General features: G+C 36.3%; 1 protein-coding gene, 1 long non-coding RNA gene and 2 pseudogenes across 4 annotated transcripts; 1 reads left to right on the top strand and 3 right to left on the bottom strand.

Moving 5' to 3' along the window:
* Nucleotides 1–89: 89 nt before the first annotated feature.
* On the bottom strand, nucleotides 90–4,974 carry LOC147521615 (tetraspanin-8 pseudogene; annotated as a pseudogene).
* Nucleotides 4,975–5,648: 674 nt separating this feature from the next.
* LOC147521614 (uncharacterized) lies at nucleotides 5,649–10,523 on the bottom strand. 2 transcript variants are annotated; one of them, XM_086576748.1, is made up of 9 exons: nucleotides 10,412–10,523; nucleotides 10,150–10,283; nucleotides 9,927–10,060; nucleotides 9,501–9,678; nucleotides 9,257–9,397; nucleotides 8,019–8,630; nucleotides 7,143–7,322; nucleotides 6,705–6,890; nucleotides 5,649–6,173 (listed from the first exon to the last, which is right to left on the bottom strand). In XM_086576748.1, exons 1-8 carry the CDS (start codon nucleotides 10,452–10,454, stop codon nucleotides 6,714–6,716), a joined length of 1,599 nt encoding a protein of 532 aa, XP_086432874.1. In that variant the 5' UTR covers nucleotides 10,455–10,523; the 3' UTR covers nucleotides 5,649–6,173; nucleotides 6,705–6,713. The 2 variants fall into 2 exon arrangements, with proteins under 2 accessions (XP_086432874.1, XP_086432928.1); XM_086576802.1 differs by having other exon boundaries at nucleotides 5,930–6,058.
* A 1,103-nt stretch (nucleotides 10,524–11,626) lies between these two features.
* Nucleotides 11,627–15,742, bottom strand: LOC147521613 (enolase 1, chloroplastic-like; annotated as a pseudogene). The gene is made up of 7 exons (XR_015198672.1): nucleotides 15,156–15,742; nucleotides 14,068–14,375; nucleotides 13,767–13,921; nucleotides 13,371–13,688; nucleotides 12,018–12,168; nucleotides 11,875–11,925; nucleotides 11,627–11,761 (listed from the first exon to the last, which is right to left on the bottom strand). The product of XR_015198672.1 is annotated as an enolase 1, chloroplastic-like (transcript).
* A 230-nt stretch (nucleotides 15,743–15,972) lies between these two features.
* Nucleotides 15,973–26,223, top strand: LOC147521612 (uncharacterized). Its single transcript, XR_015194259.1, has 4 exons — nucleotides 15,973–16,359; nucleotides 17,116–17,392; nucleotides 25,279–25,399; nucleotides 25,822–26,223. It is a non-coding gene; the product is annotated as an uncharacterized LOC147521612 (long non-coding RNA).
* The last annotated feature ends 1,762 nt before the right edge of the window (nucleotides 26,224–27,985 follow it).

Here is a 27,985-nt window from a genome sequence, read left to right as displayed (position 1 = left end):
AAAGATAATCTAAAACACGAAATTATCAACAAATTCTGTAACATTAAAAAACAGAACAAATGAGAGCATCATACGCCCCAATTGCCTGCTCAGGGATAACCTCTGTATCTCTTGTATCGCTCATCCCGATTTCCCTTGTAGGCGCACGAACCAATGCAATGAACTATAGAAAGGAATATTAGGACACAGAAATTGATAGCAACAAGCTTCTTCGAGTCGTTCTTAACGTTGTCAAGAATTCCAGCTTTGCATGATTTGCAGTCATAGCACAATGTCTCCTGGTGGTTGCTCCATGTCAAGCAGTCGAGATCCGGAGCTGCTGGACCTGATTTCGGGACTTCCCAAAAGGTTGCATTCTTGAATGTGAATCCACAATAGGTAGGAGGCTTGCAGCAGCCAGACTGAAAAACAGAATCATGTCAACAATATCATCACAGTAATTGAACGAGGAATCATATAATGTTCGATAATGGTGTATACAACATCATTCTATAATGCGAACTAGAGGTCTAAAACAGGTCGAGTCAATTTCACATTTCTCTCAGTATTAAAAATTCAAATAAAATAAACTTTCACATTTATCAGTGACCAAAACTACATAGTGACGATACAAAACATTCTTAATAACAAGCAGGAGGCTAAATTTAGGGATGGATGTAATGTATTAGAAATAAAGTATACAAGAAAAGAGTAGGCAAGTATACCTCAATTGGCGACAAGTCCTTCATGTTAAACGCACTAGCTTTCCCAGCATTGTCACCAAGACGCATGCAAAGCTTTGATGCAATCAGACAACTCCTGAACTTACCCCAATGTTTGCCATTCACAACATGATTCTGCAACCAATTTGAGTAATCACCAAGCCTATACTCCTTAAACCCTCTTCCAGAAATAGCTTTCCCAGCTCCATGATTAGTCACAATAAACGCAAATATCATAAAAAAAAATAGTCCTAATATCAACAATGACAGAATAAATAGATAAATCCATAGAAGCGTGGAGGCCCGACAACATGCACCTAAAAATCCCAGTAAAGACAACGCCAACAAAACTAGTCCAATTATTAAGAGAGTGTCTTGCAAGAATTTTTCACACTCGGTGTGTCCATGTACACGTAAATAAATCGAAGAACCAATAAGCGTGATCGAAAGAATGAGAGTTAAACCGTTTAGGATCCCTATCAAACTATTGCTTAGACGAACCATTCTCGAATGTTTAATTAGAAAAGAGGTTGGAGATGTTTTTGATGGAGAAATGTAGATACAGATGGTATTGCATGGAAGAAACAGAAAACCTCTAAAAGAGGTGAATGAGTTGGTGGTTTCTATGTATAGGGAGTTAATTACCGTGTGGATTGATAACTGTTTTTAATGCATTATATGGATTTTGAATTTTTGAATACAAGCCTAAACTTGGTGCTAACTACCAGATTGGCATTATCTCATTAGTCATTAGTACTGTTTTCTTGACCTGGCATGTCTAAGTTTATCAGAAGCTTAGAGAATAGTTAGTGACGGGACTACTCAATCACCATGATCTTAACGTTATTAAACAGTAAACACTAAGACGTTATGGACACTCCACCACAATAGTTCGTGACCTTAAAAGTTGCAGAGTTTCATCCCATTTCCTGATCAGTTATCAGTTTATCACAGATACAAATTTTAGGAATGTTGTTTCCCTGATTGTGAGTACGTGTTGCTTTACTTCCGAGCTAATGTGATCTCAATTTTTTATATCTCCTGTTTACAAATTCATCTAAAAGACTAACGGTTCCATACTTCCATTGCTTTTACATGTTCAACTCAAAACGACATAACCGCTCAACGAAATTTGTGCTCTTGACATCTTTCGCTTGATTGAACGAGGCAATGTAGTATCGAGTTCCGTAATAGTTGTGAACTTGTGATGGGTGTGGTGGGCTTTTTGAAAGTCTTCCTTTTTACACTTGCGTTGTTCTTCTAAAGGGCCCGAGGCCAAACACCCAGTATTGTTAATCGGGCTGGGCTTCTACAGGATTTAAGGCTTGGTCCAAGAATATTTGATGGAAATTTCGGGCCATTTTGCTTAGAGTAGATGACCTTGCTTTGTAATGTGTACCTGCAAAATGCACTGTTTTAAAAATCAGTCTAGGCGGCCTAGGCGCTAGGTGCCCAACCGACTAGTCTAAGCCCAAGTCGTTTAAAAAATCGGTAGACCAACTATAATGGTCTAAAGCGATCCAATCAATTTTTTTTTTTTTTTTGAATGATTAAATATCGAAAATTAAAAGGCTTGTGTAGGCTTAAGAATTGAATGAGTTTAAAAACTAAAGTCTAATGTATTATTATATGCCACTATAACAAAAAGTATATTTTTATATGAAGTCGATATTCTTCAACTATTACGCAATTTTTGTAATAAATATATTTATTTGTGTTTATTTTTTGAGTTATGGTAAATTTTTTCTTCATTTCTTGTAGTATAGGTGTGTATTACTATATATATTAGAAAAAAAAACCGCCTAGCGCCTAGTCTGTCTAGACACTGCTTAGAAGGCCTAGGCGCTCTCCTACCGCCCGACTACCACTTAGCGTTTTTTAGAACACTGGCAAAATGTCTACCTTGTGCATATCCTGATGATTCCTGAATAATCGAGTTTTTGTTTTTGAAGTTGTGTATGCTTAACTAAAATTTTGCTCTCTTCAAAATGTTTGGCCATTACATGTAGCAGTAGATGATACAATCTCATACTCCACTTTTTGCCATTTCCCCCCAATGTCACAATGTCGCATTGAGAAATAGGGATTGGCGTTACAATTGCGTGTGGGAGAGTTAAAAAAGTAGATCTTACATCACCACACCTAGCCCAAGAAACTATACAAATGAAATTAGGCTCAACCTAACAGTTGGCCCAAGACAGGATGTTTGCGTGAAGAGTGAAGACCACATACCAATCGTACACCGTCGCTATCCACCTAGGTTCTTTTACTTGCTTAATAAAGGTGTTAAAGTGGTTGAATTGTTAATCCCACAAACCTAGGCTCACTCTCCTTTATCGTCAAATGAATCACTATCTAGTGTGTTTGTTGGTTGAGGTAGAGTCAGTTTCAATCAACAGTCAGATATCATCCTCGAGGTTGCAAAAATTATAAAGGGACTTTAATTAGTTCAATTTTCTGGACATTTGGAGTAAACATCAAAATTAACCTCGATTCAATAATCCACACAAACATTTTTTTTTTTTAGGCTGCCTATAGATGGATTGCTAATTGCTATAGAACAGGCATTCCCTTCCGGCCTTCGCCTAAAAAATTCGGTGTAATACACCATGGTTTAATACATCATTCCAATGCAAGGCTGTACAAACATTCTATATTCAAAAGGGCACTTTATTTTAGCTAGGAATACGATTCCTTTTAAATAGTGTTCATTACGTTCTGCTTTGGAAGCCAGAATCTTTCTCAAAAAACATCCCATTAGTCCACTACGTGCTTCGAATGCAGGCCGTATTTGGTGATAGTATAATGCAATTTTGGTCAACTTTTATTCTAACAGTCAATGAAACTTGGCATATTTGTCTTAATTTATGACCTGCATAACATGTATTGTTGATCTTTGATCTCCTTATAAGATCATCATCATGCTTAGAAATAAAAATTGTGGTGACTTCTCAAATGTGAAGGCACTTGCAGTAACATGTATTGTTGAGCTTAGAATTTCGAAACAAAGGTTGTGGTAACATGATCTTTTCAATTATGAAGGGATTACTTTGAACCTTTACATCTATATATACAGAAAGTTCAACTGTGTGATATTGATTCTCATCATTCGAAAAACATGTTCTGGTTGATTAGGTAGACATGACATGTAGTGCAGCTGAACGCTGAAGCATAGATCTTCAAGCTAAGATTGGATATAGTTCTCAATTCTCAAGTGTGTAAAAATAATAACAAAGTAAAATTATGTTATTATAGCCAGTGTTAATCAGCTCAATACAAGTATTTTTCTTGGAAACAAAGGTTATGTCGACTTGATTACTGAAAAAGAAAAAATGTTATGTGGCTAGGCTGGATTAACTCTAGAAGTGAAAACACACACACACACACACACTTGATTTCTGCAATGTCAATTCTCAATGGCTCGATTAGCAGACCAAAAAGAGGGATTTGAGGATAATTTGAATGAAAATAGAAAATATAAACAAATAAAGTCTTGTGGTATTGATATCTTCTACAACTGATGGATGGAAATGATATAGAAACAAAAAAAAAGTCAATTTCCTTATCCCTTAAAACATTATTACAACAAAGTGACAGTAGTTACTCGCGCAGTTGCGTAAACGTTACAAGTAAAAGTAAGCAATAATTGGCGGTGTTTATGGACTAAATAATAAATCAAAACGGTTGGAAAGGGTAGATAGTGGGCCAATTTATTTAACATACACACATGAGATTCGCTTTCAAGGTGTATAAGTTTGTGCAATACAACAAAACCAAGTCTCTCACTCTTGGCTTCTAAACCAAATTACCTAACTAATACAACTTTTTCACACTGTCCATGCACCTATCGTAGGCAAAACGTTCACATTCCTATTTCCAGCTTTGCCTTCATTCACTTAATTACCTCAAACCTCAGCAGATCTACACTTTCAGACAAGGGGGAGAACAAAGATCATCTGAGATTTGTGTGAACTTATCCGGCTATGTCACCCCCAAATGGCCCAATGCGTAATTTGGATCGTCTGATTCCGATACTAGTGATGCTTCTTGTCATGGTTGCAATTGCAGCACCAATCAAAGGTTTAAATTTAGAGAAGAAAGAAGATGGAAGTTTGGTGCCAGGGGGAGATGGTTCAGGAATCAAGTGTACTGCATGCTCGTCTTGTGAAAATCCATGTAACCAACACCCTCCTCCACCACCACCATCACCACCACCACCAGCACCTACAACTCCATCAAAGCAGTACTGCCCTCCACCACCGCCTCCATACATATACATAACAGGTCCACCAGGGAATTTGTACCCCTTTGACCCTAACTATTCAAGTACTGATGGAAATGCTGTTCAGTTGTTACTTGTCTTTGGGTGTTGCTTGTTAAGTTCATTATTGTTTCTGAGATTTTAAGCGAAAGCTTCCATCTCGTGGTAGGTCACATTTGACATTCGGGGAAGTCTACAATTTAGGTGCTGGTTGTAGATTTTCTCAGTTGTTTCAATTGAATAACAGAAATGTTTTCTAGACTATGGTTTAAGTTCATACTGTTAATCTGTTTGCAACTCTGTTCCTATCTGCTTGTTTGTACTGAAACGCTGATTCAATAATTTCATTCTACCTGTTATTCTCCAACCAATACTCAACAACTTGAAAACAAGAAGAAAACAAGGTACAGCACTCTTAATTATTTAATAAAGCATTTTTCTTAATTATTTAATAAATCCAGCACCTCTTTTTTCTGAATTCCATTAGACTCTAGTACTCTACACTACATAGCGTGATAAACATCCTTCCACTATGATCTTAGTGAAATCCATCTAACATCCCGTCGAAAAAACCCATTTTTTCTTTACTTTCCGCCTCTTCCAAGCTCCACAAAAACCACAGTGCATATCTTCTCCATTAGGGAGCTACGGATACAAGTCATCAAAAGGAAGAACCAAAGAAACCATTTGAAGGAAGAAAAATAACTGCCCATGCAAGTAGTTTCTCACATTTAAAAAATTGTAGAACCAGACAAGATGTTCTGGCCAGAGTGGTCTTTAAGCTGGAATTTTGATTTCAATATTATTGGATCAAGGATAAGTGTGTTCAGCCACTGCGAAGACATTGTCTGATGCAGTGCAATATATAGGCACTATACCACTATGTGAGGTTCGAGCAATTTTTCCATTGGATTCAATCATGTCTTGCAGTAGAATGATGATGCAAACTGCCAAATAAGACCATGATTGGTGGACACTGCCTTCAAATTTTGCAGCCCAGCTGCAAAGACAATCGCTTAAAACATGGAATGTCTGCATTCCAAGTTTGTTTGTGGCACCAAGCGTGACCTATCATCAGACACGAGCTTTCACTCTTCTGCTGAATCAGAAGCAATTAACACCAGGAAGTATATTCAGAACTCAAAAGTATACTGCTATGCTGGAAATACACATCTTGTCACTCAAAACTCCCAATGCATTATTGGCACTCCCTGAATAAATACTTAAAGACATCATCAGATCTCAAAGCTCCAACAGGAATCAAAAAGTCAAAATAAAAGTATCGGAATGGACTCTAAGGTGATTGTTGATAATGGTAAGCTGGTAACTGGTATGTAGTGTCAAACTTTCAGGAAGAAAATCATTATCAACTGATTAAATTGTTTAAAACAAAAATATAAATATTATTGTAAGCATCAAATATTTTTGTATATTACTTTATATATTCAAGACACTAACAACAACATTGTTAGTCATCACCAATCGTACTAATGTTTGTTTCCTTTCTAAAATTCTCCGTAATCGATCTAATAACCTGTAGGAGCATTTGAAAAGAAATACAAGCTGTCTCAAGAATTCTACAAATTGCTTTTGTTTCTCATTACTAGATACATTCAGAAGTAGAGTTACTCATGGAGTCACAACCATGGTTTAAGTTAAAAGGTTGTACAGACAAAGGGACAACACCAGACTCAAGTTCAAAATTTCTCAAAAAAGAAGAAACAATTTCCAATAACTCTTACCTTTACAAACTAATGGAAGCGTTGGTACAGAATACGGAGGTCTCTACAGTTGTTGCACGTCCACGGAATCAAAGGAGGATCTAGGCAATAAGAATGAACCAATCGGTTCAAGCAGAGATGACAACAAATAAGAAGATCCTCAGGTTCTCGAGACAGACACTCACAACAAACTGGTGCTGCAGTGGGCTACAATCCCAAAACGAAAGAAAGAGGATGAGCATTGAAAACATCATGAGCAAAGAAAGTGTCACAGTAATACAGTATTAGTGCAAGAATTAAGTGACAAATAATTGAATAAGACTTGCACTTGAGCGGTATCCAAAAAATTCCCTGACTACCAGTAAGAACTGAAAATGCAATCAGGTTGTAACAAGATGCATGAAGCATGTATAGGAAAGGGAGAGAGGGTGCAGAGAGAAGTGGCATCTTTGTGTTTACCTGTGCTCTAAAATTGGTCAGCTCCCAATCCGGAAGCACATATATATCTGTTGCTGAAGAGTCATATGGTATAGTCTGGGAGTAAATCTTCTGATCAGAGGAGGTAGCACTATCAACCTTTGTTATGCTCGAAAAAATAGCCTTGCACAAAGGACATGTCGAAGCCATTCTTCTTGAAGCCTAGTCAAAGGCAAAATATTTATGTAAGCCATAGTGATGTAGTTCCCCGGCAAAACTACAATGTTCACAAACAACATAATAGATGACAATTGAGCCAACAAAGGAACAAATAGTTATAAAAAATTAGACCAGGTTTGATTGTTTGAATGTGGACACAGAAGTTTAGTCAAGGAAACTTTGAAAATCAAAGTCTACAACATAAATTTTCAAATGACTGACTTGAACACAAAGTGGAAGAACTAAACTGCTTGTAAATATCTATAAATAATAATAATAATAATAAAAAAAAAAAACAGGATTGATTGTTGTCGATCCACAATTTCTTTTTAAGCTTTCAAATGACTCATTTAAATTTTCAGTACCAAACTGCTTGTGTATAATACTAAACTCTTACAGCAAACTGAAAGATTAAGATCAAAATTTCCATTTTCTAGTAATTAACATTGCATTCAAAGATTACAATACCCGTATAAAAACCTACAAGCAAGGTTTCACACTTTCATTTCAGTCAGGACAAACTAAAACCCTAACTGTTCGAAAATATCAGTGTAAGAATCTACAACAACGAGTTTATTCAGGAGAACGAGATTTAGTTTGAGATGACTATGCTCTTAAATGAAAAAACATATACAATGTCAAAATAAAATAACAGAAACTACAATAATGCAAAAGATATTGACTAGTGAGATTGCATACCATATGATCAGCCCAATTTTGGATGCATGTATAGCAGAAACGATGTCCACACGGTAATACCCCCCTTGTTGGACTATACTCTGCCCAACATATGACACATGAGAGTGCAACTGATGCAGGGACTCTGGTTGTCTTTTGCAACTCACTATCAACTTCTTGTGTTCTATCATAATTGTCCTCAGAATCTGACAACCCATGTTGTAAAGGCACATCATCAACAGGTGCCACACCTTCATTTCTTACAATCAAATCATCATCAGCGTGCACGTTGTTCATTTGTGTGATACCTTCACGACCTTCTGCCTCTTCATTCCTATTTTCTATACCACAGAATTTGGCCTCCACAATTCTTCCTTGAGGTATTGATATATTCTCATTTTCAGTTCTAGGAGTGTTTTGATCGTTTGATACATCAACAATGTCGTTCAGTGGGGAAAATTCTTGATCCAAATCCATGATAGAAGACTCCAAGATGCCTCTGCAAGCATTCTTTTTCACAAGGCGCCGGCTCTTGCGAGTGGGTCCCGCTGTTATAGGATTTTCAATACTGCTGTAAGCATTTCTTTCGTGTCTCGTAGAAAATGTCGAAGAATAAGTACTAGGTTCTCCATGCTGTAGATAATAAGATTTGCAAAACAGTAAAATTTATCAAGCTATAAATATTTTTCAGGCAGAGTAATTCATTATATTACTTTTGGAATTTACTGTCTAGGTAGCATACCGTGAAAGGCATAAGTATCGCCTAAAAGTGTTTGTCTATGTGTGTGCTTTTGTTAAAACAAAAATACTCAAAATTGGTTTGCTCTATCTTTTCAGTAATAAAAATTACTTTTTGTTTGGCCCACATCAAAATTTTGGAGTAGTTTATGGTGGATATGATCACTTCCTAAGATGGCCCCTCCAAATTTTTAAACCTACGATATATAGGGTCAATTCAATGGTGAAAATGGACAGTGCATAGTTCTTCACTATGTAAGAAAATTCTGATGGAGGTTGTTAGATTTGCTTCATTTTTTATGGAAATGATCTAAATGATCAGAAGATCATATCAACAAAAGATGGACACAAAGACTCTACACTTTTCAAACAAGAAATAGTAGAACTTCAAAATACAAATAATAAACAGATCCTGACCCTTTAAATTTTATTTGCATGAAGATTATTAAACTCTCAAACATCCACATAAATAGCGTCAAGGTCTGTGCTTAAAAATATTGATGTGAGATCACATGACCAACCTGAATTTCTCTTAGCCCAGATAAAGACTGCTCTATTGAACACTTTTTGCTGCTCAACCTGCAACCACGCTTCGAAGTTCGGCAAGCTGCAGATTTACCACGGTTATGATAAGTCACATTCGTTCCCATTGGAGACAAATTCTGCATAACATAATCACATAAAAAAAAGTGAGCCATGCAACAAATACTGTAGTAGACATTAATGAACATGTCCAAGAAACATCCATACTCCAGTTATTATTACCTCACTTAATAAATGAGAATCCAACCATACAGACTCTGGATTCCTCTCTACTGCTTGGGTACCATTGCTCGTATTGGACATATCACACAAGACATTACCTCTCTTTCTAGTTAATATATCATCTTTCTCATCAACAGCAACTGGGACTTCCCACAGTATAGGTCCTGCCTGCTGCCCACTGCAAACAATAAAAACACCATACATATATTTACCAATATGCTTAAATCTCAATTGTAGGTAGGTATAAAGGATTTAAAGTTCGAAACAATGGACAAAAACTTCAAGTTGCTGGTTATTTAAAAAAGCTGAGTTCATATGACTTGATATAGCGAACATTGATCTCTAGTGGTACTACAAAAATAGGGCTCCACTCCTCTATGCAAACCAAAATTAAAACATTAGCAAGTTAGAAAAAGCAGTAAATACCTCTTCATCATATAATGCCGCTCCGGAAGACGTTTCCCAGCTTCCACACAATCCTCAAACCATTTATGACTAACTATTTTCGTTCCGAAACTCTTCGCCAACTCGTATTTCCTTCCTTTGAATTCCCAACACACCTACCTCCCAAACCAAAAACATTAACAATAAATAAATAAAAAAAAAAAAAAAAATCTACAACCTCAAAATAGAAAATCAAGAAACTGACCAAATGTGTGGTCGATTTGGTCATTGCACCAACATAACTAGCCCCAGTGTAGTTAATTAGTTTTATGAGCTTAAACCGTTCCGAACCATGGTACCCACTAACTGTAGCAATAACTGATTCCATTCCTCCAACAGCTGTTTTAATAACAAGAAAGAATCAAGAAAACCCTAATTTTGAAATCTTAAATTGAGCAATGTGTTATAATGCGTGACATATTTGAAGTATAGAAGAGAAATTGAAGAGATTTTCAGACTGTTTTTACCTTTAGAACCATTTTTATTAGAGAGTGTGGATTCGTCTTCCATTTTTTTATTTTTTTTGCCGGGGAAATGAAATATTTTTGAACTGCTTAAAAATCAGACTAAGCTCTCAAATGATACGGCCCACATTTAAAGCCCAAAATATCGGGCTTTGATTAGCCCATTTCCTTATTGGAAATTTGGAATTTCGTAAATGTCAATGTTGGTAACCTTATTTTTCAGCTATATTAGAAAATTTTGCGGTTGTTTGGCCTACCCTTGTTGTTGTTCTTGTTATGATGCAGACATGTTGTCATGTTGCGCAATTGCAAATTTGCTATCAATACCTCATCACCATGAGCTATAAAATGAGTATAGATACATGAATACATCATACATAGCTTTAAAATATTCACGATTTCGACCATTCTAACATGATAGGGTCGTGATGTCTACAAAAGTCGGTCACTTGACCAGCCTAAAATTGTCAGCGTGTCTCCCCATCACAATAGCTAGGATTTTGACAAACTTGACTTGTATCCAATTACCCAAAGGTGAGTACGTTTTTTAGGTCACAGTGACATAGATTGAGTGATCATGCCAGTACGTATTCATTTCTTACAAGTAACGTTCCTGTCTTTACCGAAAAAAACGGTCACGTTCTTGTCCAAGTTGAAAGCAGGACGAATTTAGAGGATGTCTATAAGCATTTCGGGATAGATAAAATCAAAATTTGACAAATGAGGTGCAGATCAAATCAAACAAGAAACATTTACCTGATGTTTACAGAACTACTTTTTAAATTTTGTTCTTGACCAGCAATAGAAATTCACAAACAAGAAACTACAAACAACTTTGTTTAAAACAAGGGAATTGAGGTCCAGATACAGGCTACACATATCACATTCAACATTATACCATTACATTTTAACCAAAAACAAATACAAATGGAAACAAGATTCTTCTGGTCAATAAAATATCTCTCGCATCCCTCCTGAAAAGATTATTCAAACACCTCAAAGAACATGATTTCCTCACCCCTAGAGGTCCCTCATCAAAATCCTATATAAGCCGGTTGGCTGCACCCAAAAACTTCTAATGTCTGAAAAACTTGCTTTAGATCGAAAGGTAATCATTGGTTTCCATTCTCAACCTTGTGGTGAATTTGCTTCAATGCATTATTTTTAAGATAAAAAAATTTAGGTGTGATCCAGTATTTTCTATGGAGATCGAAAGCTTCACCCAGCATAACGCGTTTCAAGCTCCTCTTCAATGCTAAAAGCTGCATCAAAGTTGAGATCATTAAATAAGATTACAAGTAGAGTATACATGACCAAATATCTTGTTGCATTAAGAGCGTATTTGTGCTTTGACTGTAGTACTGAAAAGATATAACTAGCATTATGTAGAACCGGAAAGCTATGCCACTTTCATATTTTACATAGATAAGCCAGACCAACTACAGAGAAAGGAAAGAGAGAAATACCCGATTATACTTAGCCAACCGCTCACTCCAAGAGGGAGCACCTGTTTTAATCTATAAGAGAAAAAAATAAAAAAAAATCAACTCAACATTCTCAAGAAAATTACAAAACATTTCTACCGGGCTAAGGAGAACCATATTCAAACTCGTCCGGCTTGCCAAGCCAATAGAGAGAGATCTGCAATAAAATTATCCTCTGTCTCACCACTTCGATGGCTAACCATCACACCCCATCCCGCAGCTTTTGAGTCTAGTCTTTGCTTGAATGGATTCTGTAACCGTGCCAATCTGATTAACCTGCAGGAGAAGATACCTTTGAATTGGAATAAACTCAAAATAGGTACTCGTCACATAGGGAAGCAAGAAACACACGAGCAACTTAATTCATAGAATGAAACAGATCCTTGAGAATATAGTTATGAAACTATGCTTAATGGTGTTAATGGTCTCTGTCTTTCCAATCACTTTACTGTTTCAAATTTTGTCTATTAGCACTTGAACTGATGGAGAATGTTTGTCCAGAAAACCCAACTTAACCAAATAAAATAAATAAATAAATAAATAAAGCTCCACCTTCCAAATATCTCTTTGCAGAAAAGATTGTGAAACGTGTAGCAGATACCCAAATTTAGTTGTACCATTCACTTTGTAGTTTTGTCCACCAAGAGATGCTATTATGGTCTTTCTATTCAACTAACGTGTCCGACAAAAACTTTCAAATAATTTAATTATCACAACATAACTGTGTATTCTTCTCGCAATCTGACTTATTATTTTTTGACATTAAAAAACATGAGAATAGGCAGTTCCTATTATTTATGAAGAAAATACCTGCTCATAAATTATAACTGTGTCCTACACCACAATTCATGCCGCAATTAATTAAGCCACATTCACAAATTAACTGAGCACTCATTCGAGAGGCATTAGTCTACTAACTAAACAAATCACGTCACACAGTGCAAAGTCCAGTTTTACATGTTGCAAATACTCCAGTCATCCTTACAATTCATTGACAAGGTTATCATCAACCCTAACAGCTTAACCTATTTTGCCACCTACAACGACAGTGAAGCAAAGAAGTACACCAAATTGATGACCCTAACTTCCAAAAACTGGTAACATTCGGTTAATGAACGATGAACAAGGTTATCGTCAACCTGAACAACTTAACCTATTTTGCCACCTACAACGACAGTGAAGCCAAGAACTACCACTAAACCACCAAACTGATGACCCTAACTTCCAAAAAATGGTAACATTTAGTTAATGAACAATGAAAGTTCTACATCTTAGACAATGTGATTTCTACGCAGATGACTATCTAATAGGAAACATAGTGCCATTTCAATTTTGAATGAGAGACAACAGAAAAATATGTCAAAGTAAAGCATACCAATCTGAGCAGTCTATAAGGTTCTAGATTATTGAAAAGAAGTTAAGAACTCTGTTCAAATGCAAAGCAGAGTAACAACAGGGGACAAGTTATTGACACTTGCCTTTAACAACAACGCGTTGCAAGCCTTTTTCTGGATAGCCTCGGCAATTTTCTTGGGATTTGTAACCAACAAGTCATCTCCAACAAGTTGGATATCAACTGAAGACTGTAGTGAAGCCCATGCACTCCAGTCATCTTGGTCAAAAGGATCTTCAATAGATACAATTGGGAAGTCTCTGACAAAATCTTTGTACAAGTCACGTAGTTCCTGGGCTGTGAGCACATGAGCCCCATCATTTGGCTGCTTTTTAAAGTTAAGGTCGTATCTGCCATCCTTTGTAAGGAATTCTGATGCTGCAACATCCATTCCAATTTTAATCTGCATCAATTACTTTATGGTTAGTCATAAGAATAATAAGAAATAAAAGATAAGGGAAGAGATAATATATAGTCTTACCTTGCCAGTGTAACCGGCCTTTTCAATCGCATCTATAAGCAAAACCAACCCCTCTCTGTTGTCCTGAACATTGGGAGCAAATCCACCCTCGTCTCCAACATTGCATGCATCTTGACCATATTTTGCCATGATAATGCCCTTCAAAATGTGATACACTGTTCACAGAAGCAGCATTTGACAATAATGTTTAGTTAAATGTCATGCACCTACATCCAATACAAAAGAATGCACTTTGCAAACAAATATCACTATGACAGTAAAGTAGATAAAACTGGAGAAATAAGTATGTTATGTTGCTAACCTTCGCTACCCATGCGCATTGCCTCTGCAAATGAAGTTGCACCAACTGGGAGTATCATGAACTCTTGCATGGCTAAGTTATTACCAGCATGGCTTCCACCATTAATTACATTGAAAGCTGGAACTGGCATCACAAGCTCCTTTGTCCCTGACAATTCTTGGATGTGCTTGTACAGGGGTATTTCCTTTGCTCCTGCACCGGCTCTACATACACTCAGAGACACTCCAAGAAGGGCATTAGCCCCAAATTTGGACTTATTAGGAGTCCCATCAAACTCGAGCATGATGGCATCGATGTCCGATTGATTTCTGAGGGAAGAAAAGAGAAAGAAGATACGACAGAAAACTATATTAGACAAATCGGATGAATCCTATATATTACAGAAACCAATACCAACCTACCATGGAGCCTGAATATGTAGGGTATGTTTAATTGCATGGTCGAATTTTCACGAGCATATCTTAATTTGTGGTATAGGTTTTTCATAAGCTAGGAAGCAAAAGGTTTGCCTCGGTGCCTTCACAAATCACAATTTTTCTTAACTATGCCCTACTCATTGACAGAAAAACCGTTATATGCCTCTTGTAATATCAATAGTTATTCATTCAAGATACAAATGTATTGCGTATTTGTTCAACAAATTTACAAGTAAGGATGCAGAGAGTCTCCTCTTTTAAAATTTCAATTGCATCTGAACAATAGATTGTAACACGAATGCAACCTTTAAAAGAGTACCTCTCGTAATATTGTCCCTATTTCCCTAATCACGACACCCAGACCTTCTCATGAAAAGAACCTTTGGAGACATTGTAGAATTTTAAAAATGCTACTAAATGCATTTTCCTTTATGTTTGACAGATTCACTAAACATCCTAAATGCATGACATTATCGAAAATTATCATTCCATAATAATACCCTGCATATACTAATGTTTGACATCCCAAACCTCCTTCACTACAATGCATACCTACATTTTACATTGCCCTAAGACTTACCAACACATATATTTCAAAGCAGTAAAAAGTCAAGTGTACAATCTACTCTATTATTGGCTTACTATGATAAATAAATGGGAAAAAAAAATTACCTAACATCTACACCAAGCAACTTAGGAGCTAAGATCTCATTAATATTCTTAACAGCAGTAAGAACACCTTTACCACCATAAACAGTTTTATCACCATCTCTCAACTCCAAAGCTTCATAGATCCCAGTTGAAGCACCACTGGGTACAGCAGATCGATACAACCCATCAGTAACAATATCAACTTCCACAGTTGGATTACCTCTACTATCAACTATCTGTCTAGCTTTCATTGCCTTCAAACTATATTCTTTCGAAACTTTAATACCAGAAGAAGGGGCAACTGCAACTGAACATTTAACAGTTGAGGGACGTGATATGAATGAAGGGGTGATAGAAGATGAAGAGAAGGGTAGTGATGGGATTTTGGAAGAGAGGTTGGTTGTGGTAGTGAGAGATGGTGAAGTGAGCAAGGCCATTTTTATTTTTTTTTTTTTTTTTGGTGTTTGGAGAAATGAGTATGAGGAAATAAATAGAGAGAAGAGTGGAGTGGTGTTGAGAAGTCCGTCAAAAGGGCGGAGAGAACAAAGAATGTGTTGTTTTGAAGAGACAAGAAAGGCAGAGAAGAACGAAGAAAGTAGGTGGCTACTGATTTTGGTAGGCGTTTACTTTCGTTCGTTGTCTATGTGGGGGCTCACTTGAATGCGGGTCCAGATTGTATTGTGCACGAGGAGGATGGAGACTTGGATAAACACGTGTTAGTTGGCTCCTCGACCCAATACGGTCCTTACTTATCAAAGACCATTAATACTAACCAGTGGAAAATGCTTCCAACGGCCCACACGTTAGCTCCCCTTTTTTCTATTAGACTGACACATCAGATTTTTCATAAGAAAAAAAACATTACGTCTTTTTTTGTCGATTTCAATTGTTCGGGAATAACCCAAAATAGATAAAAATCTCTTTTCAATTCTACAAAACACTCCCAACTCTAAAAAAAAAAAATTCATCCCTTCAAACTCTCTCTCTTATTCTTTTCTTCTTCCAAAATTAAACTAATAAATTGTTCAAAATGATAGAGTGATACTGAAAAACAAACCAATATAGATAAAGAGTGCTCGATTCGTTTATTTCCAACTTAGATTTATTTTTGTTTTAAGAACATTGTAGGACGTGACATGGATCTTCTGGAATTCTGCGTATGGCAATGTCCGTCGTGGGCAAGATTCTGGAGGGTGTAGAATCCAATGACCGAGGCTATACTCATGTGCATAGTACAAAATATTCCGATATATCGCGATATTTGGGGATATCTATCCAGATTTTAGAGAAAGATATATAAATATCACGATATGTTTAGAGATATATACGACTGTAAATATCGGTGATATTTTGACGATATTTGTGATATTTGTGATATTTGAGGGTATTTTGAGATATTTGACGATATTTTGTGTATATAACAATTTTATTTAATATTTACAATTATATTTCAAATAAATATAAATAATTTATCATGATATATCAATAAATATCTACAATATCTACGATATTTATCGATATTTTAGATATATCCACGATATTTGCATGTGAAATAATGTCAAATATCCCCAAAAAAGATGATATATCCACGATACATATCCAGAAATTGAATATCGATAAATACCTATATCATGATATTTTGTACTATACTCAGGTGTGGTGAAGTCAATCCCTCTTTTCTGTATTAAAGTGTTGATTTTTCATATTGAAACAAACGCTGATTGTTGTCTGTACAGTGCATTGTGTAATTGATCTGTGACGTAACTTTAGATACAAAACAACGTTCATGCATAAACAGTGTTGTACCAACAGATCATGTACATCAGATCAGGTGTTGATAACATTGATTTTATGATCACAGTAGTATTATTTAATTTGGTAATATGCTTCTTATAAGAATTAATTGGTATTTAATCCTTGGTTGGTATATTGTAATCGATGGGTAGCTAAAGAATTTATTCTGTTTATCTTAACTTAAAAGAACAACTGAGGAATAATGGATTCTTGCGGCGGAAGTAATAGTCCGATGATTTCAATGCAAGAAACGCTTGGGATAGTATTAAGCGTCGTTCTACGCTTAGAAGTCGTGATAGTGCCACTTCAAGACTCGCTTGGGAAAATTCTTGCTCAAGATATCCATGCTCCTGACCCTTTACCTCCTTATCCCGCTTCCATCAAGGTAACCAACACCTCTTTTTTTAATTCCGCTTCAGTGGTGGTCATGTAATTTTTCTTTGGGGTTGGGCAGGATGGTTATTGTAACGCCCGTATTTTTAAATACGTATTTTTCTATTTTAATTAATTAATTAAATTATTTATTTTCAAAAATTAGGATTGGATTTTCGGGATCACGTGGGCACGGTTTTGGGCAGAGTGGATTTGTTGAGGCTTGGGTTTGGACCCAAGATATAAACACTTTTTTAGAAAATAGGGTTCCCCGGAGAATAGAATAATTAAAATGGAAAGGAGAGTTTTGGTTTCTTTGGAGGCGTTGGGCCTTGACGAATATTTAGGAGGATTCGTCGTCATTTGTTCATTCATCTAAGTGAGTAGCTATTTTGCTATTTCACCGAATTTATGGTTTTTCCGTGTATCTGGACATTTTATCATCTAAGGTTTATGTCCGTTATTATTATTCAATTTCTGTTTTATTTGGAGTTTTGTTGCATTTGGTAAATCGAATTTTGGAGTGTTAAACCGTTGAACTCGAGCTTAAAACCGCCGGAACTCTTCTTTGGGTTGTTCATGGCGGCTAAAAGCCCAAAAACAGAGAAATCGTATTGATTATCTGTCTTGTTAGTTAGATTATTCTTTGTTGTTGTATCGCGGGTTGGGGAGTTTGAAGCTTGAAGGTCCATCGATGGCGGGCCTTGAGGCGATCCTCGATAAATCGCTTTTTTATGTGTTTGATTGTTTGTTTTGGTTTGGATGTTGGTTGTTGAGGTTTGGGGGGTGTTGTTGGGTTGTGTAGTGCGTGATGTCGGGGCTACCAAAGCTTGGTTGGAGCGATAATGGCGGTGGCCAAATCGTGGTGGGGCATTTTTTGGTCGATTTTGGTTGGTTGAGTGGCAAAGGGTTGAAGTGGTTAGTGTAGTGTGGGTATTGATGTTCGAATGGGGGTCATTGGAAGCTCCCAAAACTCATTAATGGCGGCAGTAAAAATTGTGTAGATCTAGTTTTGGGCGAGGGTTGGATTGTAGGATTTGGGGTTTTCGTTTTCGTTTTCTTTAATGTGATTGGGTTTTTCATTTTGAGTTAAACCGATGTGTTGAAAGGGGAGGACGATCGGTTTTGGTGGTAGCCGGATTTTTGGTGGAGGAGATAAGCTAGAAGATGAACGATGGCTCGTTCATCTTAGTTGGAAACTTAAGGCGGTTTTGGTTTTGGGCTATTTTGGTTTTGTTAGTTGGGCCAGTTTATTAAGTTTTGTTTGGGCCCGATTTTTATTAAGTTTGGGACCAGTTCTAATATTAGCCTATGGGTCCGTTTCATTTGTATTTGTGGACCAGTTTAACTTAACTGTTTTTGGGCCCGTTTCTAATATTGCATGGACCCAGTCCATTGGACTTAAAATAGATCTACGTGGGTCTTTATTTGTTTAGACTTAGGGTCTAAGGTTTGGGCTCACTTTGTTGGGTCCGAACCATTACCTTTCATGAGCCCATGAGCCATGCACCTTTGACCTTAGCCATGAACCGTATTTATGACCTGAACCTGTCGAAACAGCGGAAACGACGGTTTGACTTTGACAATGACGGTTTGACTTCGACCATGGCGTGTTGATTTTGGCGTTGACCATGATGTGTTGACTTTGACCATGATGGGTTGACTTTGATTTTGACCATGATGTCACTACAAGAAAAATGCTTTATATTCTTTGTTAAAAGCGGTGATGAAAAAGTCTTTTAATTTTTTTTTCCAAAACCGTGGATTTGAGTGGGGAGTCATTTTTTTTCCCCAAAACCGTCACAAATATTCTTTGAAGAACAGATCACAAATAGTTGAAAACCACCATAATATAACCAACTTTAAGTGACGCTTTCTCTTTGAAGTGTGATAAATTGTATCCAAAACCGTCATAAGAAATAACACTTCTATAACTGTTTTCACAAAACCGTGACAAATGGTTAAAGATTTTACAAAAAAAAAACGAAAAAAAATCAATGAATTGGTTCCGCACTCTATATCTCTGTTGAATCCCAATACAACCTTAACAAAAATAAAGTCTTAACAAACCCGTAATCCATTAAATTTCCACATAGCATTTACAAACACTAATTTCATTGAACCAATCCAAGCTAGACTTAGATAACAATTACATTTATTTAAATAAATCATTTCAGCCCACCGGAGTGGTCACATGAACTCAAATACATTTATCATTTGTTATTTATCATTCGTTTTGAGCGTAGTCCACAACAAATTCTAGTAAGAAGCCAACAAACTCGTATCATTATTTCTCAGCGTACACCTCTAACACAGTTACAGTACTCACAGTACTCCCTAGTACCCAACAAGGAGGGGAATACTCTTAGTATAGCTCCTTCTACATCTCACTTGTGATACTAACCATCTGGGCCTTGATTTCCTCTGGGGAAACTTTCCATGTCGGACTTTAGTGGTTATACTTGACTCATTGATCAATACAAAATTAGCAAAAGTCGTCAAATAATCGTGCTAAAGTTCAAAGGAATGTAATATAAACATTATGAATAATACTAAATGTTCACAAGATAAAATAATTGGCGCATTTGGAAGGTCAAGAAAATCAAGTTGTAAGTTATATACCACAGATGTTATTAAGTAATATAAAGATACCAGAATATATCTACTATAACTTTATGGGAAAATAAACTTGAGGAAATTTCGATGGATGATCGGGGGTAAAAAATTCGAGATGTGTTTGTAGCAAAATATATCAACTATAACTTTATGATTACCTGTTGGCTATAACTATCTGTGATGAAGAATTTTCAGTAGCTAATGATTCTGCTAAGGCTCTTGAGGCATTCAGATCTCGCTCCATAGAGAACTTTGCTTGTGTCAAATCTTCAATATGCTTCAACAAAAAAGACACGGAATAAATGTCAAGACAAGCAAATTGAGTCAACTTTATTGATTCTCAACGAAAAAGGGTCTGAGAGAATAATGAACATTAAGTGGTTCCTCGATCGCAAAATAACTCATATCCTTGGATAAAACCTATAGCAGATTTTGTACACGTGAAGGGCCCAATAGATCCAACAAGTAATCATAATTTGCTAAGTTAAGGGCTACCAAGGAGATGAGAGATATATTATCTCGAGAGCATGCACAAATGATCTTTGTTTAAGACTTATGAAGTGAACCCAAAAAGAAAGCAAGTCAACCTATTCGAGAGTAGCAAAGTTTTTGTCTGCCTTCATTGTAGCAAACTCATGATTCCATTTTATACCATCGTCCTTGACACTGCACCTTGCATTTCTTCTTCGCTGCTCACTAAACTGAATTGTTCATTTGTGATGCATATCGGTATATTTGGAGTTTTCCACTTGTCAAATAAGCGCCGCCTAAAACAGAGGGAGGTTGGTGTATCGCACTTTCGGAAATATAGAACTTCTAGACATATATGGTTCGGTTTTATTTTCACTCAATGGTAAGTGTGGAGGGAAGGGAGACTCGGGAACATTAAGAGAGTCAAGAAAAGATGGACGATTAAGCGGGTTCCGGTTTACGATGTTACAAGGTTAAGTGGGATATGATTGGAGTCACTTCGAGATCAAAATTATAACCGAAGAAGAGTGAGGAATCGATGATTTCCACCTTTCACTACTGTCTTTGGGTTCCCGATCAACGAGAACTACTAAGCTTCATAAGCCCCTAATAAAAAATAGAACAATTAGACCGCTTCGGCTCTAGGAAAAGATTCCGCTTAATTTGGTTGTAGAAGGAATAGAATCTCCAAAATAACCGACTACAAGATAGTAAAAGAAAAATCCCCAAAAAAACACACAACAACAATTTCGTTTCGGCGATCATCCTCGAGGGAGTGTATCTTGAAGAGGCGAAGGCCTTCCAATCATGGTTCGAGAATATTAAAAATGTCATTGGCAATCAAAATAGATAATTGATTTTTTAGTACATAATTAAGATAATCGACATCTTGTATAATATTAGTCGAATGTTTACTTTTGAGTTAATACTTGTACTCGATAATCTTAGCCTTGCATATGAGAAGTCAAATTACAGCACTGTCAACTATTCAAGTTATAACATCGCTACAATGAACTAACCAAAGCCAAACATATTTAATATAATAAATAATATATAATGATTATGAAAGCAGTGATGAGAAGAAAAAAGGAGCAAGAAAACAATCTTGTAATGGCAGAATCGAGTTTGGAGAAGTGAAACAAATCTTGTAATCCCTTTCCCACTCCAAGAACTCTAACACACATCACGCTTGGGAGTTGGGCCAAAGTATTTGTTAGTGGCGAATTGGCAGGTAAGTAAAGATTCAAATCCATGTCGATAAATTTTAGCTTTGAGTTACACTGATTTACCCTCCCACTTGAAGTCTTGTTTTCTCTATCTTGGTCTTTTTACAGAAGATTATGAGATCAATGTTCACAAACTCATTTCGGCTCACGGGTTCTGAAGGTTTTGTGCAATCAAGGAGAGATGAAAAGATCCAAGATGTCGAGAGGACTACTTGGAGGACTACATTTAGAGAAGTATGCTCCGCCTAGCTTTAAAGTTGTTTGGATGTTATTTCTAGTTTGTATTAGTGAATCTTGTGTGATTCTATATGGCGTGTGTTTCTCATTTGTTAATGATGAATTACTGTTACTTTAATTATTATGGAGCATTTAGATGTACAATTATTGTAATCTGTTGTTGTTGGCTCATAGTGCTTTTACTTAAAAAGTTGTGTGCAAAGATTTTTTGTGATTTATGCGAGTCATTATAGTTGCCTTACGAATTTCAGAACTTGATTTTCAACCGGGGAATCCTAAGAAGAAAAGGTAACGTTCAGGACTCCAACTTAATTGAGTTTATACATTTATACAGTATCCAACAAACAAGACTTAAAAAAAAAAAAAAAAAAAAAAAAAAGGAAGGACTTAGTTGCAGTCTGAATGCCTGATCAACAAAGAAAACAAAATCAAAATTTAAACCAACTTTTTAATTTAATATGCAAACTCAGATTAGTGTAATTTGTAAGGTAAGTTGAGGTTACACTAAAATAAAAAACCCCAAGAAAATGAAACAAGGAAAACATACCGCAAGGAAGAAGACTTAGAAACAAGAATGTACTTCAATTCCTGAATACAATGTTTCCACACTTCAACTGAACTATCTTCATTTATGTTACAACATCACAAGCACATTCAATATCCAAGTCATCCAGAACTGGTAGCAGAAGGTTTACTTTCTTGGAGAGAAATAACAGTTTCAAAAGCACCCACCAAGGACTTGACTTTGCTCTTCCTGGTCTCAGCCAACTTGCAGTCTCTTCAATAACATTATTGAGCAAGCCTTGGGCATCTTTCTTTCCATTCACATCTTGGTGCCTAAGAAGAACTTTTTCAGATTCAAAGACGCGCTGTAGTGCCACCATTATCAACTTCTCTCTTCTTAAAGTTTTTCCTTTTATTATCACCCTTAGCGTTTTCGTTCTCTCCCAATACTCTTCCTTTTCACGAATCTAAGTCTCCTTGGGGCACTGTTCTCGGACTTTAGTCCTCCCAATTTTGTCAAATAAAACCCTAAAAAAAATCGGTGCTTGAAATGAAAACTTTCCTTTACTTACCTTGTTGAGATGAGAGAAAGAAGGAGAAAGAGCAAAAAAACAAAAAGAAAAAAAAAATGGTTAGAAGGAGAAAGTTGGCTCATTTGGAACTGTCTAGTATTTTTTATTTTTTTTTTCTAAGTGTGTTTAGTGTTGGGATTATTTTAGATGGGATTTCTTTTTTCTTCTGGTGGCACGTATGGGCTTAACTATTTTGGGAGAATAGTCACAAATAATCTTCAATACACAAATTTTTTCTAAAAAAAAAGGATTTGTGACGGTTCTAGATCCGAGATTCACAAAAAGCATTTCAAAACAGTCACAAAAGCCATTTTCTGCCATTTGTGACCGTTTGAATGAAACGATCACAAATAACATTTTAAAACAGTCACAAAAGCCCTTTTTTCTACTAGTGGGTGTGTTGACTTTGACCATGATGTGTTGACTTTGACTTTGACCATGATGTGTTGACTTTGGCTTTGACCGTCGACCGTTGACTTTGACATTTGACCGTTGACTGTGAATGTTGACTTTTATAGTTTTTCACATATTGGACTATATGGATAAATATAGAAATAAAATGTTGTCGATATTATATAACTTGGTTTGTCATTATCTAATTTAGATTTGACGTGAGTAGTGTGTAAAGCATATATATATATATTGGGCTTTGATTGTGGACTGTGGACTGTTTATTTGTGATACGTTTTATGTGTATATTATATGGACACATATAATAATAAAATGCTGTGGAAGCTAGTATATATGTGGTTGTCAATATCTAAGAAAGATTTGACCTTGATGTTATGTATTTTTGACACGTGACGATATTGAGATGTTAGGAGATATTATATTCCTAATACGTTATAATAAAAATGTATGTGATACGTTGAAGCATTGTGACATAATATAATATGTTGAGATAGTTATATTACTGCAATATCATGGAAAAATGTATATACACTCCATTATTTTATATGTGAGATGCTAATATAGTATTGGTGAATATTTGCCCACGGGAGTGTGGTGTAGTGCAATAATATATTGGCACGTGAAAGAATGAAAATGGTTATGAGGTAACTGAGATATTTCTATGTATTGTGGCTTAGTGCAATAAGGTAATTGACCTGCACGTGGTATAGTAGAAATGCTTATGAGTCATAAACGTATGACACCTGAATAAATTACGAATAGCGAAAATCTACAGGAACGACTACCACAACTCATGAGATTTGCCTTGTGTGGGCTTATGTGATATGATTGACCCATGTGTTGGGTGTATATATAAGATGTGATTGACCCATGTGTTGGGCAATCGTGGCGAATAGTGGCTTGATATATTCCGTTAAGCAAAAATAGAACGATGATGCATAATATTTTATGCCGAATAGTGGCGGTGCTTACATAGATTTGGCTTCCGTGTGAGGATTTACGGTGTCGCGGCATCCCTTTCGTGGTGGTTACATGGCGTAGTGGCTCATTATGTAAAGGGAGGCATGTGGATGTACATGTCGGGCGTTGGGTAGCGATTGTGGTAGCCAGGGAAACTAGGTAAAACATAGATCTGACGTGATTTTAGGGACACACAAAGAAAGTCTAAACTAATATAATTATGGTAATATGTTGGTAAATAATATATCTCTAGATAGATGATTGTATATGTTTGGCTGGTTAGTAGTTTAGTTATAACCTAAATTTACCGTGGAGGAACTAAATGCCTTATTTATTATCGCGTATAGTTTGTTGTGTGGTTAGTGGGAAGTTAAAAGGCCTCCGGTGGAGGAACTACACCGCCTAGATTATTGTACTTAAGGATGTTGTATTAGTCGTTGAAAGTTAAAGGCCTCGGTGGAGGAACTAACTGCCATTATGGATTGTGTATATATATATGTATATTATATGTTGTATTTTAGGACTACTCACACACGGCATTGTTTATAATGCTGACCCGATTTGCATGTTTGCTTATCGGGTGTGTTCATTAAATGAACATAGTTGATAAGTCTTGACAGGTTTAGTGATGAAGAAGATTGGCTGCTGCGTGTGGTTTGTGTTAGCATTGCATCTCAGGATGTATTTTGTTTTCCCTAAAGGTGATATAGATTTTCAGTCTAGACAATGTATTTGTACTTTCATTTGTAATTTTAAATAAGGAGTTATTGAAAAGAGATTTGTAACCTAATCTTATTTGGAAATTTTTGAAATGAAGAGGACTGTTGTTTAAGTTAAAAAATTTTATTGGTTTTTAATTGTCCGCATATTTTAAACTATTTATGGGTTTTTGGGAGTGGAGAGTGCGTCACACCTCGGAGATCGAAGAGTCGGGAACAAATAATGTAATTTCGAATTCTGTCGAAATTCGGGGTGTGACAGTTATGCAGTGGTTAGTTCGGATGGACCAGGTGTACATCCTGTGGTTATGGAATCAAGAGCTGGAAATTATGGATTTGGAGTTCTTGCATTACTCTCGCGGCATTGCTTATGTCTGTTGGAGGTAAATTGTTTCTCCATTACATTACTTGGAACGACTAAATTGTGTGCGTGCCTATATATATACGTTTAGATGTTTTTTGCTTTTTCTCAATTTTCATACTACTGATTCTACGCTAAGAATTTTTTCAGATTTGGACTTCCACACTGCATGCTACAAACCTACAACTAACCTTCTCGCCCACTTTCCACCAAATAGCTTTAGACTCACTTCTCGCTCCCAATACAAAACCCAACATAAGGATTTGCAAAATTTGGTAGGTTCAAAGAGTTTTTCTTTGCTTGGGCATGTGCTACTCCATTGTTTAGGGGACTGATTTTTTATTTGTTTATTTTATTTTATTTATTTATTTTTGGTTTGTGCGTGTGTGTGTGTGATTTCTGAAATGAGCGAGCTATTGTAATTTAGGGATTTGGTGGCTGTAGGAGTATTGGATTCTTTAGTAGCCTCACAAGCCTGACTATCGGCATGGGAAGGAGCATGCATAGGGGACACAATGCACCCTTGACATGCAAGGTCACAAGTTCATTGGAGGCAGTCATGGCTCAAATGTTGTCACACATGGCAACTCATGTATGGGTGGCTGAGGCTGAGGATGAGGAAAGTTTGGTTAGGCTCGTGGGTTATGCTAACATTCTGGCTACTGTTACCAGGCATCCTGCTACACTTATCCCTGCAACTCCTTGATGTGATCGAGCGGCTTGAAATTGAAGATTACATTTTGTGGATTTGGTTGTCAAGCAACGATTCAGCCATGTATGATGTGTATTATGTTGGCATGTTTTGGTGGAATTCTTATTATGAGTGATTAGCTGAATAGTTTTGTTCTTTTTGTGTTATTGGATTCTTTAGTAGCCTCACAAGCCTGACTATCGGCATGGGAAGGAGCATGCATAGGGGACACAATGCACCCTTGACATGCAAGGTCACAAGTTCATTGGAGGCAGTCATGGCTCAAATGTTGTCACACATGGCAACTCATGTATGGGTGGCTGAGGCTGAGGATGAGGAAAGTTTGGTTAGGCTCGTGGGTTATGCTAACATTCTGGCTACTGTTACCAGGCATCCTGCTACACTTATCCCTGCAACTCCTTGATGTGATCGAGCGGCTTGAAATTGAAGATTACATTTTGTGGATTTGGTTGTCAAGCAACGATTCAGCCATGTATGATGTGTATTATGTTGGCATGTTTTGGTGGAATTCTTATTATGAGTGATTAGCTGAATAGTTTTGTTCTTTTTGTGTTTCTTCCCGTTACTCTTCCCAATTTTAGAACTAAGATTGTGGGTCTGTGACGACTCTTATTGCTACACTTGCATATTAAAAAATGTGCACCATGTCTTCAGATTTTGCTATGTATTTCACATGTTGAGTCGTGTACCATATTATGTACCATATTTATCGTGATTAAATTCTATGGTGAGCACTAAATTCATAAATAGGTGAACCATGCTTTGAACAACAACAGATGATGAAAGCTGCGGTGACTTTACGGATAATAATGTTAATCCGTAAAAGGGTAATGTAAATATCTTCATGCAGTTGAATTATGTGGATTCTAATATTGTTTTATTCAGTATGCTCATAGGAGCTGTGTACAGCGATGGTGTGACGAAAAGAAGGGCATCACTTGTGAAATCTACCACCAGGTATGTCCATATGATGAGTACGCTGGTACTAATGCCAGTGGATCTGCTTTTTGCCGCTTTGCCACTCTTACTGTAAGCCCTGTGATTAATTGCACAACCATTAAAAAGGGCTCAGTTTTTTTTTTTTTGGGTGTGGGGGGTAAAAATGATGTGCTCGAATAAGCGATTAGAAGATAAATGCATCCTAGCATTTACCACCTAATGGGGCAGACCATTTTAGATGTTTCGTCTTATATGGTGATTGGTGTTTTATGAAATCATTTAAGCTTAAGTTATTTCTATCACTAACAATATTTATTTGGTTAAGTGAGAACTTGTTGATGTAATCACAGAGATGCAATTTGGTTAGTAGGTACCTGTTGATGCAATTTGGACATTTCTATTTTGACACCTAATTTTTATTGTAATTTTATTGGGATTTGGTTATATGTAGGTAAGGACTTCAGTTGCTACTAAAATGTACAGAGTCTGATCACACTTTTATTAAAATGATAGTCATATATTTTATAGCTTTACCATCCGTGATTAATTGCTTGATTAAGACGGAAATCACAGAGGAAGAGGATGTAAAATGCTTGACCACGATAAAAAGACAGTAGTGCTTATCGTTGAGGAAGGGTCAATTCACGGTCATTTCAAACAACCTAAGAGTGGTTATGTATAATTTTGGTTCATTTTAGCAATTATTCATGTTCATCATACATATTTAAAGAACCTCCAATTTTCACGGAAATGTTAACTTAATCATAATTTTTTCATCTATACAAGTATTGTGTGTGTATAATATTTTGATTGCAATCTCCTAAAAAAAATAGAAAAACATAAACTCTTCAAACAAAGTATGTAATGAATTATTAGCTATCAATATACATATATTATTTATTCAAGTGGACTTTAAGTGTTTGAGTCATTAGCTATCTATGTAGCAAGTTCGGCCAT

The sequence above is a fragment of the Coptis chinensis genome, chromosome 1 (assembly GCF_015680905.1).
Source record: "Coptis chinensis isolate HL-2020 chromosome 1, ASM1568090v1, whole genome shotgun sequence".
NCBI classification, from domain to species: Eukaryota; Viridiplantae; Streptophyta; class Magnoliopsida; order Ranunculales; family Ranunculaceae; genus Coptis; species Coptis chinensis.
Note: the sequence above shows the minus strand (reverse complement) of the source record. Positions and strands in the feature narration are given on the sequence as shown.